The sequence below is a fragment of the Myotis brandtii genome, unplaced genomic scaffold (genome assembly GCF_000412655.1).
Source record: "Myotis brandtii unplaced genomic scaffold, ASM41265v1 scaffold658, whole genome shotgun sequence".
NCBI classification, from domain to species: domain Eukaryota; kingdom Metazoa; phylum Chordata; class Mammalia; order Chiroptera; family Vespertilionidae; genus Myotis; species Myotis brandtii.
In genome coordinates this window covers 3,803,618-3,820,805 of record NW_005370558.1, presented here as the reverse complement: position 1 = coordinate 3,820,805, position 17,188 = coordinate 3,803,618, and the positions used below count along the sequence as shown (strand labels likewise).

The 17,188-nt window shown below is 49.5% G+C and overlaps 1 protein-coding gene across 2 annotated transcripts in view; it reads left to right on the top strand.

Annotated features, from left to right (window-relative positions):
• Positions 1 to 17,188, top strand: part of ASTN2 (astrotactin 2) — a 668,892-nt gene that overhangs the window by 37,546 nt on the left and 614,158 nt on the right. For both annotated transcript variants that reach the window (XM_014528918.1, XM_005880933.2), the window contains exon 2: positions 15,862 to 16,246. In XM_014528918.1, coding sequence (XP_014384404.1) covers positions 15,862 to 16,246 — 385 coding nt within the window. The remainder of the gene's footprint in view (positions 1 to 15,861; positions 16,247 to 17,188) is intronic.

The following is a 17,188-nucleotide window of genomic DNA, read 5'->3' as shown; positions in this document are numbered from 1 at the left end:
TGTGAAGACGGCAGAGCCAGCACCCCAGGGTCCCAGTCACTGGGCCTCCCACTTCACCGGGGGCCCCTGGTACATACTAGTGTGAGCACAGGCAGGTTCCTTCTCCTCTCGGAGTCTCAACGTTTGCATCCAGAAAAGGAGGATGAAAACAATGTTTGTGTCATGTTGAGAGCATTAACGAGGTTCCTGGTCCTTAGAAAACACACATCAAATTCTTTCTTTAAGTACAGAGACAGGGTTGCATGCATGTTTACACTGGCTCACAACCTGGCCGGAGTTCAGCACACACAGTAGAAGGAGCACCAGTCTAGGAGCCATGTGACTTCATGTTTGGGCCCTCCCTCCCTTATTAGCTCTGTGATTCGGAGGAAGGAAGCACAACTGCTGTGAGCCTCAGTTTTGCCTTCTAAGAAATGGAAAACATTCTACCTGGCTGTCAGCTGCCTCTGCACCCCTCCCTGGGACTCATGAATGGGAGTGGGGTGGGGTGGGATGTCTCTTGAAACAGGAGACAACACTATGCAAATGTAGGCTCTTTATTATCTTTCCTAACACCAACAGCCTCTTTTTTCCAGAGGCAGCCCAGAGCCACTTGCTGCCCGGACAACAGTGGTCCAGATGTTGCCAACATCTGTCTGCTTCCCTGGCCTTTTGCAGAGAGAGAGAGAGAGAGAGAGAGAGAGAGAGAGAGAGAGGAAACAAGGAACAAGGAAGGGTCTTATTGTAGAAATGTGTGAACATGTCTCACTCCCTCTCCCAGGCTGCCCTGGCCCCTCTAGTGATCCCCTGAGGAGGAGGGGCCACTTCTCATTCATCTCAGGGCTTCCAGGTCCTGCCCAGCGGCTGGCTCTAAGGAGTTTTAGGAAACTCCGGATGCTTGTGTTGTGGGACTCAGGAAGCTGCCTTTGCCTCTGGGAGATGCTGTCAGCCCAGGATGGCAGGGCCTCTGGGTTCTCCAAGCGGAGATGTGAGGAGCTTGAGATTCAAGCAACCTGGTTCTGCTCCTGTTTGCTGTGCTGCCTTGGGCCAGGCTGATACACGCTCTGGGTCACACTTGGTTTTTACGTTGGTAAATTGATGCATTGTTGGTCCTACAAAGTACTCCCTGCCTGACTGCGCCCTGAATGTTATAGAACCTCTTAGGGCTGGGAAAGACCTGAGCAAGGTCCGCCTGTGAATAGTCTCATTTGGTTTGTTTGGTTTTCTTGGGAGAGTTGCAGCTTGGCAACTTGGATAATAAATAGCCAATGTTTTGGAGCGACTACTGGGTGCCAGGAACTTCACCCCAAGGAGCTCATTTAATCTTTACAGCCATTCTCAGAGGTGGGTCCCAGCACCCCATTGATTAATCCCTAATGATTAAACTGAGAATCAGAGAGGAGAATACACAATTCACCCTCTTCAGTCACACAGCTCATCAGAGAAAGACTCATTCAAAATTCCTTCCAGGCCGCTGTGCCGCTAGGGACTAATAAATTTGTCATCTCTGAAGGGAATCGAGAAAGATTCAGCCACAGGCTGGGCCGAAGCCAGGGCCAGAGCTTCTGGCTGTGGCTTCATCAACCCATAGAGTAGAGATGGGCAGCGCTGGGAGGACCCTTCCCACCGTCTGATCCAGTCCCCTCTCAGATGGGGAAACTGAGGCTCTGAGAAGGGAAGGGGCTTGATCACTGTCACTCCTAAAGCTCCTGGAGTCAGGCAGACCTAGGTTTGAATTCTGTCACCTACATCCAGACGTCTCGCTGTCCCTAGGTGAGTGCTGTACCACGGCCACAGACACACATGGCTGGCCCCGGGGACCTGAGGGCGTACCTGGGAACCAGCGGGGCCTCTGGCCCAGGCCTCCATGGATGTGGGTCTGTACTATATGGGGGCGGGAGCTAGTAGAGATGTTTATGGCAGCCTAGGCAGCTAATACACCCAACTTCTTTAGAGGCCCGGATCAAGATGAGATTCAGAAACAGGGACCTCTCTGAGGCAGTCCCTATCCCACCTCCACCTGTTCTCCTGGGATGTCCTGATAGGTTCCCTTTGAAGGGGCAGGACCCAGGCTGGTTGTTCTTGTGTGAGCTCAGCCCCTCACCGATATGGGAAAGAGGCAGCTCTGTGACATGGGCATTTAGGTTGAACTGTGTCTAATTCTAAACTTGAGACAGTTCCCGGCTCTGCCAGACCTGAGCCTTTCAGCCGAAGGCTCTAGTAGCCCCAGGTGACATGTCTTTTGGGTGGCTGGTTTGGGGAGTGATCAGATCACTGACTGCTTTAGGCTGGGATGTCTGGAAGCCCAGCGGGGGCTGGATCTGAGGGTGGGCCTGGGAAGGACATAGATACAGAATCTTAGGGAGGGAGGTGAGGCAGGGCTTGGGGAGCCTTCTTGGGGTAGCCCAGGTTGTGACAGCAAGGTCTCAGCGAACAGATTTTGAGGTGTTATCGCTCACAGTGGGGGCAGGGGAGGTTTTACCAGGGTTACAATCGGGATGGTCCCTGAACAAGGACAGAAAGCACCGCCCAGCAGCTTCTCCTTCCTACAGTCTGTGGCCCCGGTTGCCCACAGTGTTGGCTGGGATGGGGGCATCTCCCAGAGAAGAAGGGTTACTAAGGGTAAGGTGGTAGGTGGCTGGGCAGTTCTCGCCTACCTGGGGGTACCTGGGAAATGCTGAATTTTGTTTTTTAAAAACGCCAGAGACAAAGGAGCAGGAGGACGAAGAGGAAAGGGGGAACCCTCCCTCTAGGTGGGTGCAGCAGGGACACTGGGCAGCCCTTGCTTCGTGCTCCTGTCTGCACACAGCAGCCTCCAGTCCAGGCCTTGCTCTTTTTTCTCCGCTTGGAGCTTTGTGCCTGACTCTTTGCCCCTAGTCAGTACTGCCCTGGGTTTTCCCATCAGGCCCAATGGGGGAGTCCCAGGGCCATCACAACATGCCTACAAGGCCATTGGAAGCTCCATCACCAGGGTGTTTAAGTAGTTGTTTTTGTTTTGTTTTTGCTGGGAAATGGCAGCAAAATTGAGCCTTTGAAAGACCCCTGGTGTGAAGAAGCTTGATGGACAGATGAGGGAGGCACTGGAAATACTGGAAAGTCCCTGGATTTTCAGCTTTGCTTCCTGTGACCTCAGTTACTCTCTGCCCCAGTTACCATGGTGTCTGGATGATTTGAGAGAGAGAGGAAGGGAGAGGGAGAGAGAGATAGAAACATCGATGATGAGAGAGAACCATCACCATTGATAGGCCTCCTCTCGCATGCATGCCTCCCCTCACCCCTCCACTGGGGATCAAGCCTGCAACCCAGGCATGTGCCCTGACCAGGAATCGAACCTCAATTGGTTCATGGGTGGACGCTCAACCACTGAGACACACCGGCCAAGTAGTCTCTTCCTCTTACACCATTTCCGGTACTAAGCATTCATGGGTGTGTCACTTTGCAACATAGAAAGTTCTTTCATAAATGTGATTCTTAATGGGGTTTTTGAAGGAAGAGGAAAAGGCCCTGTTATGACTGGTTAAAGGTGGGGAGGCTAAGGTTTCCCAAGCGGACCAGTGGCAGCCAGGAGGTGGAGGCAAAGACAGTGCTCTTTGAGCTGGATCATAGGTGCCTGTGTTCCTTGAAAGCTCCTGATTTCCATGCAGATGTGGGAGTGGGGATAGAGAAGAGGCACAGCTGTCAGTGTCGTTCCACTAAAAGGTGGCTGTGTGTGAGGAGTGGGGACTGATATCACCTCACTTTTCTACTTTCTGGTTCAGGATCTCCCAAGTATTTACAAGTAAAATAAATGATTAAACACGTTTGGAATCCAGACCAACTTCCCCCTGTGCCCCCAAAGCAGGGAGAAGTAGTGAGAAAGTTGTCATGTTTGCCTTTTAATTGCCCTTCTAACCAGCTTTCTTTCTCTGGTCCAGGAAACAACTAAGTGCAATGTTTTATATATTTTTTAAAGTAAGTATCTTCAGTCTTTTAACACTGGGCCAGGACTCAAAGATTATTCAACCCCAACCCTTGCCCTTTAGGGGCTATTGGCCTTTCAGGGTAGATGTATCCATTCATCCATCCATCCATCCATCCATCCATCCATCCATCCAAAAACTATTTAGTAAGCACCCAGAGAGCACTAAGTTGTTTTGTTACAATAGGGTAATAAAAAAAAACACACAAAGGACCCACCTTATGAAGCTTTCTTTTACTAGAGGCATAAACAAAGTTAGCTTATTAATGTAAAATATAACAACAGGGGGAGATAATTATTCTAAAGGAAGTTAAAGAAAGGAGAAGAGATAGGGTACCTGTGATGGAGAACTGGGTCAGGGTACTGTCCCCAGGGGGTCAAGGGAAGCCTTCCCAATGAGGCTCTCTCTTAGTGGTAGACCAGCACTCCCTGGCCCACGCCCACACCCATGATATCTAAAGAAGGCAGCTCACATGGGAAGCCCCTTGCCTATATGAAAGTTATTTTGCATGTAGTAAGTATTGGCTCTGAGTGGCCTCCGGCTTCTATCTCAGAAGGCTGAGTTTTTACCCGCGACTACCCAACTCTGGAACATTAGGCAAAGTCGCCTCTTGAAAGCTCACATTCCTTGTCTGTGAAGAATGCCTTGCTCACGGGGCTTTTATGACCACGTCTTTAAAAAAAAAAACAAAAACGTGTGTGAGGGCTCTGCGAGTGTCCTGCAAGCTTCTTTAGCTTATACGGGGGCCGGGCCAAAACGAGGACATACCTTTTCTGATTTCTTTCTCAGTCTGCCTTTCCTCTGCCTGAATTTTTAGCACCGGCATTTATTGCCCACTGGCTGTGTCCTACACACTGTCTTGAATCTCTTTGTGCACTCACTCATTTAATTCTCACAGTAGCCTCAGTCTTTGTAGACTGCTGCCTTCAACTTCCAGCTGAAGACGCCGGGCTCCGTAAAATGCAGCGACCCCTGCAAGTGGTCAGTGTCAGCACCGGCCAGGAGCCCAGGGCTGTCGGCTCCAGAGCCCACATCGTCTGCCATTATGCTGTGTGGTTGGTTATCTAGTCTTTCTGTCAGATCTTGGGTAGGAGTATGCTTGCTTGGAGGGGCCAGCCCACTCCCCCACCTTTGCACTCGACTGTAACTGACATTGTAGGAAGTCCTTTTTCTTCCCTCTTCCTCTGTGTTTTGCACTTAGAAGCTGTAAGAAAGTCTGCCTCTTTCTATGTTTTCCTCCAGCACAGAAGTGATCGAACTGTGCATTCCAGTAATTACCTGCTCACTTATCTACTTCCCCAAACCAACTTCCAGCTCTTCCAGGCCTTATCTTTCTGTTCCTAAGTCCAGGCAGAAAATTTAGCACAGGGTCGAGGCATACCAGTAGGTGTAGGAACAGTTAAGCCAGTTACTGCCCTGTACTGAGTACTTTCTATAGATCAGGGCTGCATGATATATTTTACACACATCATCTTATCTAATCTTCACAGCAGGCCTTGTTGGTGAGTGGTGTTATTCCCATGTTAGACCTATGAAAATTGAGCCTCATAGAGAGAATTTTCCAAGGTCACACCTTGGGGGTGGGGGGTGGGGAACGGGGGGGCAGAGAACTTGAAATCCGTCTGTCTGCTTCCAGGCATGCCCTTAACCTGGCAAAAGAATATATTAATGAATGAGAGCGAGGCTGTTCCCTGGTCACCTGAAGTTTATCTTCATGACTCAAAGAATAGGAAGAAAATCAATCCTATCACAGATGCTTTCTCCCCCCTCTCCATTCATCCGTCCCGCCTTCAGAGTGGGATTTCAGAACAAACTGGAGAGGCCGCCTGAGGATATGGCGTAGGATACTGATTTGTGCTAAATGGTGCATGTGAATTATCTTCAGCTCTCTCAAACAAATGGAGAATTGCCAAACAGATGTAGGCATATTTCAGTCACCTGCCTTCAGAGAGGCATTTATTCATTAATTCCTTCAACAAGCAATTGAGGATCTACTATATACCATGTACCATTCAAATACATTCAGAAATAAATAAAGCCCTGCCCTTCCCTCCACCGCCTCTCAGTGTAGAGATGCCATAAATGCGTAATGAGGGCTATCACTCTCAGACACGAGGCTGCGTCTCAGGTACACAGCGTTAGCTAAGGATGCCCTCCAGGGCGCTCAGGGTGGTGGGAGGGGAGCTGGCAGACAGAAGCAGGGATCTCTGAGGGGCCTGAGAGATGGTTTATAAACCCCACCGGGGAGAGCAGGGTTCAGAAAGGCTTGTTGAGAGCGCATGACCCAAGAGCTGAGGTTTAAAGGACTAGACCAAGAAGCGAGGGGAGGGCATTTCAGGCAGAGGATGCTTCAGATGGTGTGAGGGACAGAGGATTTGACTGCGGTAAGTACATGCATCTACAGCTTTAACACTGGGCAGGAGGCCCTAAGAATATACTAGTATATGTATATATCATCAGCTCAAAAGCGCTTTCATGTTCGCCTTTGCCTTTCTCAGCTAGAATATTGGAGCTGGAGTGACTATTAAAAACCACCCAATCTCTGTGTCCCTGGGGCAGACATGTAAGTTCTGTGGTTGACCTCTTCCCTCCCCACCCACCTTCCCTCTAAGGACCCTCAGTCTGTTGCATATTTCCATGTCTCCAGATCAATTTTGTTTGTCAGTTTATTGTGTTCATTATATTCTACATAACAATAAGATCCTGTGATACTTGTCTTTCTCTGACTGACCTATTTCACGTAGCAAAAGATAAATATTTAAAAATTAAATAAAATGTATAGAGTAAAAGAACACCAATAACAATATATCATCCAACCTCACCTACTCGCCCCGAGATGGGGAAGGGACACGGTCGAGTTAGGGGAGCAGCAGGAGCGAACCTGAGCATGAACTGGGAAGCTGTACAGACTAACACATACTGCAGCGATGGGGATTGGTGGCCTTACCACCACTTTGTATATAATATCTCAGGAAACAGGGTCCCACATCAGCAAGGCTGTGCCTATCTCCTGAGATCCACCACTCGTAAGCCACTCTGCTAAATGTATCCTACAGTGCATCTCATTTCATCGGCCCAAACCCTCTCAATTTGGTGTTAGGAACCCAACTGACAGATGTGAAAACCGAGGAAACTCAAGGTGAGGCCCCTTCAAAGACGCACACTTGAAGCATAGCCCAGCCGTGACTCGAATCCATGTCTGCCTGGCTCATGGGCAGGCACTGCTGTCCAGGTGTTCACTAGCTTTCCCCCGAGAAGTCCCTCTAGGATCACAGTGATCTCCTGGGAGTCGGCCCCCATTCGGATGATGAAGGCACACTGATCTGGGCGGGGAATGAATCTCTTCCAATGAACCACTGAGTTTCCACTTTATCTCCTTGGCATCATCTTGGGAAATAAAATGGTGTCTCTTATAGATACATTATAAGGAGATGATCACTTTAAAAGAAAAATGTTTCATGTTCTATAATGGGACCTACTTAAATGGGTCACCTGTGCCTCTCTAGAGGCAGAGAGATGCCTGGAGATAAAGATAGCTAACTATGACATAAAGGTAGGCGTGAGGATATGTTATACATGTGACTAGATACATACATACATTACCTCCTTGCAAATCTTTGTTGTTCCACATGTATGTTCTCCTAATTGTTCACACATGTAAACCCGTCTCTTCATTTATTACGTGCCAGGGCCTTTCATAACCTTCTGGGAGCTTCCCCAGGGAAAACATGAACAAAGAGGTAGACTCCTTTCCAGCCCGCTGACAGAATCCACACCTCAGTGTCACTGTTGGCGCCTTCCTGCTCCCCCCTTGCCTGCCAGTCAAAAACCACGTCTTCTCACCCTGTGGTGTGGACTTCATTCCTACTCCATTAGCTACCTCCCCACTTTCCTGCCCTAAGTTCCAGTCTCATCCTCTCTCTGTGCTATGGACACTCGGGGCCGGGTAACCTTTTGCTGTATGTGTCTGTCCTGTGCATGTAGGATGCTTACAGACCCCCTGGCCTCTACCCATGAAATGCCCTCTCCCTAGTTTAACAACCAAAAATGTCTCTATTACCAAATGTCTCCTGTCCTACGCAATAAACAGCTCCCTTGACCAGCTGCCTGTCTCCAGTCTCCCCACCATACAGGTCCAATGTGATCTTGACACACCATTGCCTAAAAAATAACAAACCTGAATCCTTAATGCCAAAAGCCCAGTCATGCCTTTTGCAATATAGCTCTGACCTGCGTTATCATCTTATTCTCCTGCAGCTCCCTCAGGGCCCAGGGTGCATTTCCTGTTCCGGGGACTGTAAGCCTCATGTGTCCTGGAAACACCCCAGCTGCAGGGCTTCATTCCATATATTTGCCACCTTGTTGTGTGCTCGCAAGAAAGCTTATCTTCTGAGCTCCACTTTTCTTTTTTTTTTCTTTTCCTACCACTGTCCTCATCCATAGGTGTAAGATTTTTGTCCAGTCTCTTCCCACACCCCCCACACCTCCTTCCCCCCAAGAATTATCAGTCCATTCCCTTTCTATGCCCCTGCTTCTATTTTTTTTTAACCTAAAACATTTTAAAACTTGAGCATAACATTTCAAGAACAAAAAGTGTTTTAAGTCCCAATTTCAATGTCCAAGAGTTCTGAGTCCAAGTTTCAATGTCCGACAGTTCCTTATGTGTAGGTGTCAGCAATGATATTTCAGTTCTGGATGGTGGACAAATGGTGGCAATGCAGGTCCGACCCTCTCTGGTTTGATCCTGGGCAACCTGCAGCGACGCACAGCTGCTGACTGCTAGCATGGCAAAGTGACGTCAGCGTCCTTCATCTCTGGATTGTTTTTCCTCTTGTCTTCATGGCTGGAGCATTCCTGATAATTCCTCTCTGTTGCAGGAATCCACATGGTCTTGGAGTTGTTTTCTGAAAATATACAAACATATTCTCGACCGAAGGTTAATAAAGGGAATTTTACTTGGGGTCTTTTTTATATTTGCCCAAATGATTTTCCTTTGGCTTATTTTGACACCATGTGTGTTTTCCTGGGTGTCTTGCTGTTAGCATAAATGAAAAAATTTTTCTAGATGTAATTTAGTTACAGGATATTTTTCCTTACATGGTATTTTTCCACTATCCCCCCTTTTTTTGATTTAATTATTAGGAGGATTTTTTGGAAAAGTTACAATGCAGTCTAGGTAACTCTAAATTTTTTAAATTTTTTTGCACAAAAATATGACTGAGCTCCACTTTTCATCCCTGCAATGGGTATAATCTTTTTTTTTTAATGTATTTTTATTGATTTCAGAGAGGAAGGGAGAGGGAGAGAGAGATAGAAACATCAGTGATGAGAGAGAATCAGTTGGCTGCCTCCTGCATGCCCCCCCACTGGGGGTGGAGCCCACAACCAGGGCATGTGCCCTGACCTCGAATGGAACTGAGACCTCCTGGTTCATGGGTCAATGCACAACCACTGACCCACACTGGCTGGGTGCAATGGGTGTAATCTAACCAGTAGGGGGAGCTACGCAGTGAGCATCTATACCTCTATGACAAGGTAGAAAATGCTAACATTCCTTAAGTGAGGGTTAAGATGAATCGCTGGGGGAGGTCAGAGGGTAGGGGTTCCCCTGGCTGAGCCTGGAGAGGGGAAATCCCATTGAAGTTAGTGGTGAGATCGGGGTGGTGCTTGGCCATGCAGATGTGGGAATGAGGACAGCATTCCCAAAGGAGAAAGGGCTCGAGCACAGTCTCAGGACATTGAGTGGGAGCAGCGAGCTCCCGTGTGGCCGGGTATGCAGCACGGTGCCTCCTCTGCAGTAGGCACTCAGGAAGGTTGGCAGCATGGACCAGTGAGGCAGACATTCTGAAAAGGGAACCTCAAAGGCATGCAATTGGAGACGAGGTTTTCCACCAAGTGGAAGCGAGATTGGAACTTGAACTGTGATAGGACAGGGCTGCCAGTTGTGGAAGGGGCTATTTCCAGCTGTGCCTCAGGTATGGCAGGGAATTGGGTTGTGAACAGTGTGTTAACATCATCACAGTGAAAGGCAATGTGACTGGACTTAGACCGGCCAAGGGATGGAGAGAGAGAGAAGCTGGTGGATTTCTCAGCAGCTTTGGGGGTGCTGGCTCCATGTTCTGCCTCCAATACCATTTTAGGATGTTCTGTAAACTTGGTCAAGTTACTTCTCTCTCAACCTCGGTTTCCTTAGCTGTAACACCAATGGTTTGGATTATTATATTTTTTTGTAGCCCCTCCAGTGTAAACAAAGACTGAGGCCTGAAAAGAGACTTCCCAGAGAGCTTGGAGGCCCAGCCCTTTCCCTGTGAGCTCTGTCGCTCTGAAGACGGCCAGGGGGCACCCCCGGGATCAGTAACCCTCAGTTATGCTGGGACTGGCCGTGGCTGTCGGGACCAGACACAAGTGGCGAGAAGAGGCCATTACTTGGGAGAATATGCATGTTCACAGCTCTGAGGATTAAAGGCCCGTGTTCTTATCACTGCTGAACAGAGTATTATAAATCCAGCCTTAGAATACCAAATCCCCGGCAGCTCGCATAGTGAGGGAATATTAAAAAGGCCAGAGACAGAAATAATCAGTGTCCAAATGACACGTTGTCAAATAAAGCATTTCTCACATTATCCCTTTCTTTCCTTTCTCTGACTCCTTCTCCCATGCCTGGATATTTTAACATGAAAAATAGATTAAAATGAGTCCAGGCTGGATGATGCCGTTCTGACTTTCAGAAGGCTCTCTCGGTGGCGTGGTTTTGGGGTGCTTTTCAGTGTTCCCCTCCCTATAGTTTTCTGTGTTTGCTGTGGTAGCAAGCCCACCAGCCGGAGGCTCTCGCACAGGGATAGCAGCAGAGGGGCCATGCAGGGTCCGATCAGGTGCCCGTGGAGGCTGCGGTCAGAGCTGGTGCAGGGACTGAGATTTACCTGCCACTGTTCATCTGTGCAGGCTTGAGGCTTCTGGGTATTTATTAAGCACCTTCTCCAGGCCAGCACTGCATCCGAGGCTGGGTACCTGTAGGGCAAGGGGCTGCTCAGGACCTAGCGTGGGAAAGCAGTCAACCAGATGATGGGATGGAGGGTGTGCAGCCAGGTGGCTCACAAGCTGGGGGATCTGAGAGGAGAGTACAGCCCCGCCCGCCTTGAAGAGGCGGAGACCTCCCTGGGAAGTGCTCTCCACACTGAGCTGCCGGGTGAGTAGAGATGAGCCCGTGCAGGGTGTCCTGGGTATTAGTTTCCAGGGCTGCCTTAGCAGATTCCCACCAACTGGGGGCTTCACACAACAGAAATGTGTCCCTCACGGATCAGGAGGCCAGAAGTCCAAAGTCAAGAGGTCACCCGGGTTCATTCATTCTGGAAGCTCCGAGGGAAAATCCGTCCCATGCCCCCAGCAGTCTCTGATGATTGCCTGCAGTGCTTGGTGACCATTGGCTTGTAGATGCATCCCTCCCACCTGACTCTATGTTCACATGGCCGTGTTTGTGTGTGTGAGTACGAGTGTGTGTGTCCTTTCCTCCTCTTACAAGGACACTGGTCACTGGATGTGGGGCCCACCCAATCTAGTGTGCCTTCATTTTAACCAGCAAAAACTGCAAAGGTCCTGCTTCCCAATAAAATCACATTCGGAGGTTCTGTAGGTGTGAATTTTGGGGTCATTATTCAAACCACCACAGGGAGTGAGTGAGGCCCTGGGCTGAAGGCACAGCCAGCAGGGAGGAGCTCAGCACATTACATTTTGGCAGATGTAATGACTCAGAGTATCTCAGATGCTAATCGCTCAGGGTGGCTCTGAGACAGGGTGTAAGGAGGGTGTGTGGGGCTGAGGCATGAGAAGGAAGCAGGTGTGTAGTTCTGAAGGTCTTTGAGTGCTAAGCTGGGGATCTGGACATTACTCTGAGGGCCATGGGTAGCCAGGGACTGGTTCCAGAAGGGTGTGTGTGTGTGTGTGTGTGTGTGCGCGCGCATTACGTTTTGGGTTGAGATAGAGGAAGAAAGAGGGTGAAGTAACGAGGCTGGTATTTGTTGACTTTTGTGCTGCCAGACCTTTTCTTGTTCTGTTTAATCCTTAGCATAACCCGTCTCATTGGGAACAATCAGCACATTTTAGAGGCGAGCCTATTGCAGCCCAGGGAGGCAAAATGCTGTAGCTGTGCCCCGACTCCTGGTTTCCCCGCCACACCCCTCTGCCCAGGACACATGCCTGTCCCTCTGTCTGTCTCCCTGAGGGATGTGAGACACCATGTCAATAACAGGACAAGAGGAGTGCGCTGACCCTGCTCTAGAGAGACGTCTAGGAGGGAAGATCCCAAAGTGATGGGGACATATTCCTTCTCCGTCTCTTTCCCACGTTCTGCCTGTAGCTTTGTGAAATCTGACTGGTAAGAAGGTATCACTCGTCACCCCAAGGCCTGTGTGCTTGCGATCTTGCAGAAACCAGCCCCAGCTCACAGACTGGCATTTCTATTTCTGGAACTTGGTGCCACTTCTCCAACATGGTCCAGATAGAATTTGGCGTTGGGTCATCTCTGAGGCCAGTAGGGCCTCCGCATGCCACCCTGAAGCCTTGTCCTCTTCCGCACTTGCTTTCTAAAAATGCCCAGCCCGCTCCCTGTATCCTTTCCTCCTTCTCCACCTCCATTCCCTGCTTGCCCGCAGCGCTTTCTCCTCCACCAGGGCCTGGGTTTGCCTCTGGCGTGTGGACTCCGTGGCTGGGCACTGGCCCTGTCTGACAGCTCTTGCTCCTGTTTGACGTCCTGGTGAAGGAAGCACATGCAGAACGGAGCAGTGCAGTAGCCTGGACCGGTCCAGGTGGACACAAATCGCAGTTCCTTTGTGGGCCTGAGTTACTCATCTGCTTCCTTTGGATAAGATGGCCCACCCAGACAGAGGTGGCCAGGTGGTTCTCTCCAGCTCTTCTGCAATTTGCACAGCACCCTCAATTTGTCAGGGTCATCAAAGCAGTCTTCAGATTTGGTTTGCACATCAGCCCTGCTGGGTTGCATGGATGAGAAGCCTATGTACCATGTGCCAGGCGCTCCACGTCCATGAGCTCACTTCTAATCTCCCTCTGTGAGGACATTTTTGACCCAATTTTATGGATGAGAATATTGTGATTCAGAGAGATTCAAGCCATTGTCCAAGATCGCCCAGCTTACATGTGGCAGCACGACATTCCAAAGAGGTCTTTCTGACCCCCAGCCTTCACCCCTAGTTGTGTGCTATACTCTTCCCAGTATTGTCAAGTCCAGTTCCATAGGAGAAGCTGGGAAATCTGAGATCACAGTGCGTAAACTTGGAAATGATCTAGGATTGCAGGGCTGACAAGGGAGGGTTTGGGGGATGCAGTGGGTCAGGGAGGGGCCATAGTTGCTGGTGGACTGTTTGATTAGGCCTCATCTTTCCCAGGTCAGTGCTGGTCCTGGGATCTGACCCCAGGGTCCACACCCATAATCAGGGAATGCAGAAGGGGCTGGGGTGAAGGGCTCTGGCCCTGCCTAACCCTGAGAGCAAGTAAAATCCCCAAAGGTGAGAAGATAGAGGGCAGACTCAGTCAAGATGTCCCCAAGGGCATCAGTGAACCCAGATTAAAAGCTTCTGTGAATAGGCAGCCTCAAGATGTGCCCATAGAATCCTGGGTTTGAAAATAATCTTTTTCTTTTACCTTCTCAGGATCCCCTCTCTTTTCATGCTCCCTTACTATCTTTCCATGTTTTCCTCCCCCCGGCCTTCAGTGTCTGTGAACCACGGTGGTGTAGAGCTGGGTTCATATCCCTGCATGCCCACACCCTGGCCTTTTTTGTACCAGTTGGAACTAGGATCAAATCCTGTGTGACTTCCAGCAAGTTCCTTAACCTCTGGGAACCCCGTTTTTCACATTGTATTGAAACAATAGAAGCTATAAACCCTAGTACATATGATTGTCTTTGAATCTTTAAGATCAAATACAATAACATTAAGTAATAGTAAGGAGAAGGCCTGCTATTGTTTTTAACAAGGGTTAGTGTTCTTCCTGCCTCCTTTCTCTCCAGTCTCCTTTCCTGCTACCTTTCCTTCTCACCCCCCCTCACTCCCCTGTGTCTCCTTCCTTTCTTGTCTTTGATGTAACAGCATGTCGCACATGATTTATGGACACAGGAACAATACGTTCTGTGGAGGGAGAAGGACCTGTTCTTGTTTGTTAGGACTCAGAAGTGATAAACTATATATACATTTTATGTTTTCTTGGCAGATTATACACACACACACACACACACACCCACACACCCACGCGCGCGCGCGCGCGTATACATAGATACACATACTTATAGCTCTGTCTGGTTTAGTATCGTTTTTAAGTGCTGACATCCAGAGAAACCTTCCTGGGGATCCTGCAGTAGCTCATGGCCAAAGTCAAGGCCGGGCTATTATAGCTGCACCTGCCACCTGTCCACCTGTTAGCTCGCTTACCCGTCACCCCCCACCCGCTGTGGAGGTAATGAATTCCAGCTTAGAGAGCTGAGGGCCTTGCAAGAATAACACGATAGTTTCCCGATGCCGTCAGCAGGACAGCTGAGCCACTTTAGTGAGTACTCGCCTTGGCCTGAACAGGTATTCTCAGCAGCCGTCCCTTCTCCCCAGCCCAACACGATGTACCCAGGGTGAGCACCTGTCATCTCTGTTAGGGGTTATACAGGTGGTAATCAGACATCGTCTTTGCCTTCAGTGAGATCGTAGGTAAGGAAGAGCAATCAGCCACAGGGCCGTGGGTGAAGGAATGTTGGCTTTAGAGCTAGAAAGCAAAACCAAACCACACAAACACAAGGAAATGAGACCGAGACTCAGACCTCACTCTGCTGCTCACCATCGGAGTTTCTGAGTCTTGATTTCTTCATCTCCCTCCTGTATATAACAGCGGGTCATCCTTCCTAACTGTGGGGGTCACACAGCAGGGACTCAGCCAGGCGGCCTCCAGGCTCCCAGACATAAAGCACAATGTGTAAGAGAGAAAAAGCAAGGTAACTGAGAGGGCCCACCCCCTTCCTGGAGATGTGTCTGGTGAATGAGGGGGAGGCCAGGAGGATGCATGCCTTCCACCTCAAGCCCTGGGGAGGTGCTGTGGGGAACACAGGCTTTGCAAATACACCTGCCTTTCAGGGAGCTCACAGAGCGGGGCGTTTCACGAATCTCATGAATCACGTAGGATATGCTATGATATAAGCACTTCACCACATTCCACTTTAATGTGTGGTGTACAGATTCAATCCAATACTTACTCTGGGGTTGTATTCAAAAAAATAAACTTTGGTTTGGCTTAAATTTTGATTAAAGGACCCCTAGAAAGACACATTCTTTTCATTCATTCCACAAATATTTACGAAGCATCTACTTTGTCTCAGGTCCCTTGTTGGGAATGAAGCATTAAAAGGCAGAATTCCTGATAATGAAGGAAACAGAAACTATGCAGAAGTTTTACTTGACTTAATCATCCTCTTACAGCAGGATAGAAGACAGATTATCTCTTGAGCCCTCAGTGGACTCAGCCTAGAGAAGAGAAAGCAAGACTGAGAGAGTGTAAGCAAATGTCCTGGGGCCAGGCTGCTGGTGGGAAGCAGTGCCAGGGTTCAGACACTCCCTTGTGTGAAGCCGCAGCCCGGACCGTTCCCAGCATTTAGCGGTCTGCATGGCTCTGGCATGTCCATCATCCATCTCATTTGCTCCTTGTGGCCACCTTATGAAGAAGGAAGGGCAGGGATTCTCACTCATCTTGAGACATGCAAATCAGGTTGGGAAAGAGCATCTCTCTGGCTTCAGAGCCATGGCTGGTGATTCCCGAGGCTTTATGAGCCAAATCCAGGGGTTTGGGCTGAGTGTGGTGGACAAGAAAATGCCCTCTGGCTCTCTAACACCAAGAACAGTGGCCCATTTGCTGTCCTTCTTCCCTCCTGCTGCAGGGTGGCCTCATTGCTCTGCTGCTGCTGCTGCTGGTGTTCACAGTGGCGCTGTATGCCCAGCGGCGCTGGCAGAAGCGTCGCCGCATCCCCCAGAAGAGCGCCAGCACGGAAGCCACACACGAGATCCACTACATCCCGTCGGTGCTGCTGGGCCCCCAGGCCCGCGAAAGCTTCCGCGCCTCCCGGCTGCAGGCCCACAACTCCGTCATTGGTGTGCCCATCCGGGAGACCCCCATCCTGGATGACTATGACTATGAAGAGGAGGAGGACCCTCCCCGGAGGGCCAATCACGTCTCCCGTGAGGACGAGTTTGGCAGCCAGGTGACCCACACCCTGGACAGCCTGGGCCGGCTGGGGGAAGAGAAGGGCGACTTTGAAAAGAAAGGTGAGTTCTCCTTGTTGCATCCCACCTTCCAGGGGGCATTTTGGGGAGCTGGGAGCTGGGAAGAGGCCTGGGAGCTGGGTGGTTGGGGGCACTGGTATTGTCTTCTGGGCTAAGCCATTTCCGATTGATAGCCAACCTCTGTTGGGTTATCAGAGTTTGTCTTCTCTGGTTCTTCCACAGTGAAGGGGGCGGGGAGGTGTCAGTGTTATTGGAATTGGAGTTTTGAGGAGCATCAGAAGATATATAGTCCAACATCTCTTAGGTATCTCTTGATTACTTCCCTTGATGGCCTTCTCACTACTTAGGAGAAAGATCATCTCATTTCCAGACTCTATAATTAGAAAGTGTTATCTTGAGTTGAAATGTGTGTCCCTGGCCTCCACGTCCACAAAGAGCTTATCTTCCCTCTCTGAGGCATCTCTTGGGACATTTGACAACAGGAAGAAAAAAAAAATGGCTCCCTGTAATTTCTGGAAATCCACCTCAATACACAATCCCAGTGTCTTCAGCTCCTCTCCTGTGATGTAGTTTCAGACATTGTATCATTTTGGACAGTGTCCTCTAGATGGAGATTCTCATTTTGGATTTCCTGTGGGTAACACCAGAACCCACACTCCTGTTCCGCAAGGTGGGAATGCTCCCAGGCTGAGCCAAGCGGGACTTCCACCTCCCTCTCGCTAGCTCTCATGCTTCTGTTGATGCAGCTGGAGGTCGCGTTTCTATTTTACAGTTAGTCCTGGCTCATCCCGGAATGTTTGGAAACCTCGCGCTCTTTTTCATAGATGCTGTTTCAAACACACCTTCATTTGGTCTGCTGGTGGACAATTCATGATGTGGACGTACACCCAAGATGTCTTTCCACTTGACTTTTTAAAAAAATATATATTTTATTAATTTTTTATAGAGAGGAAGGGAGAGGGATAGAGAGTTAGAAACATCGAT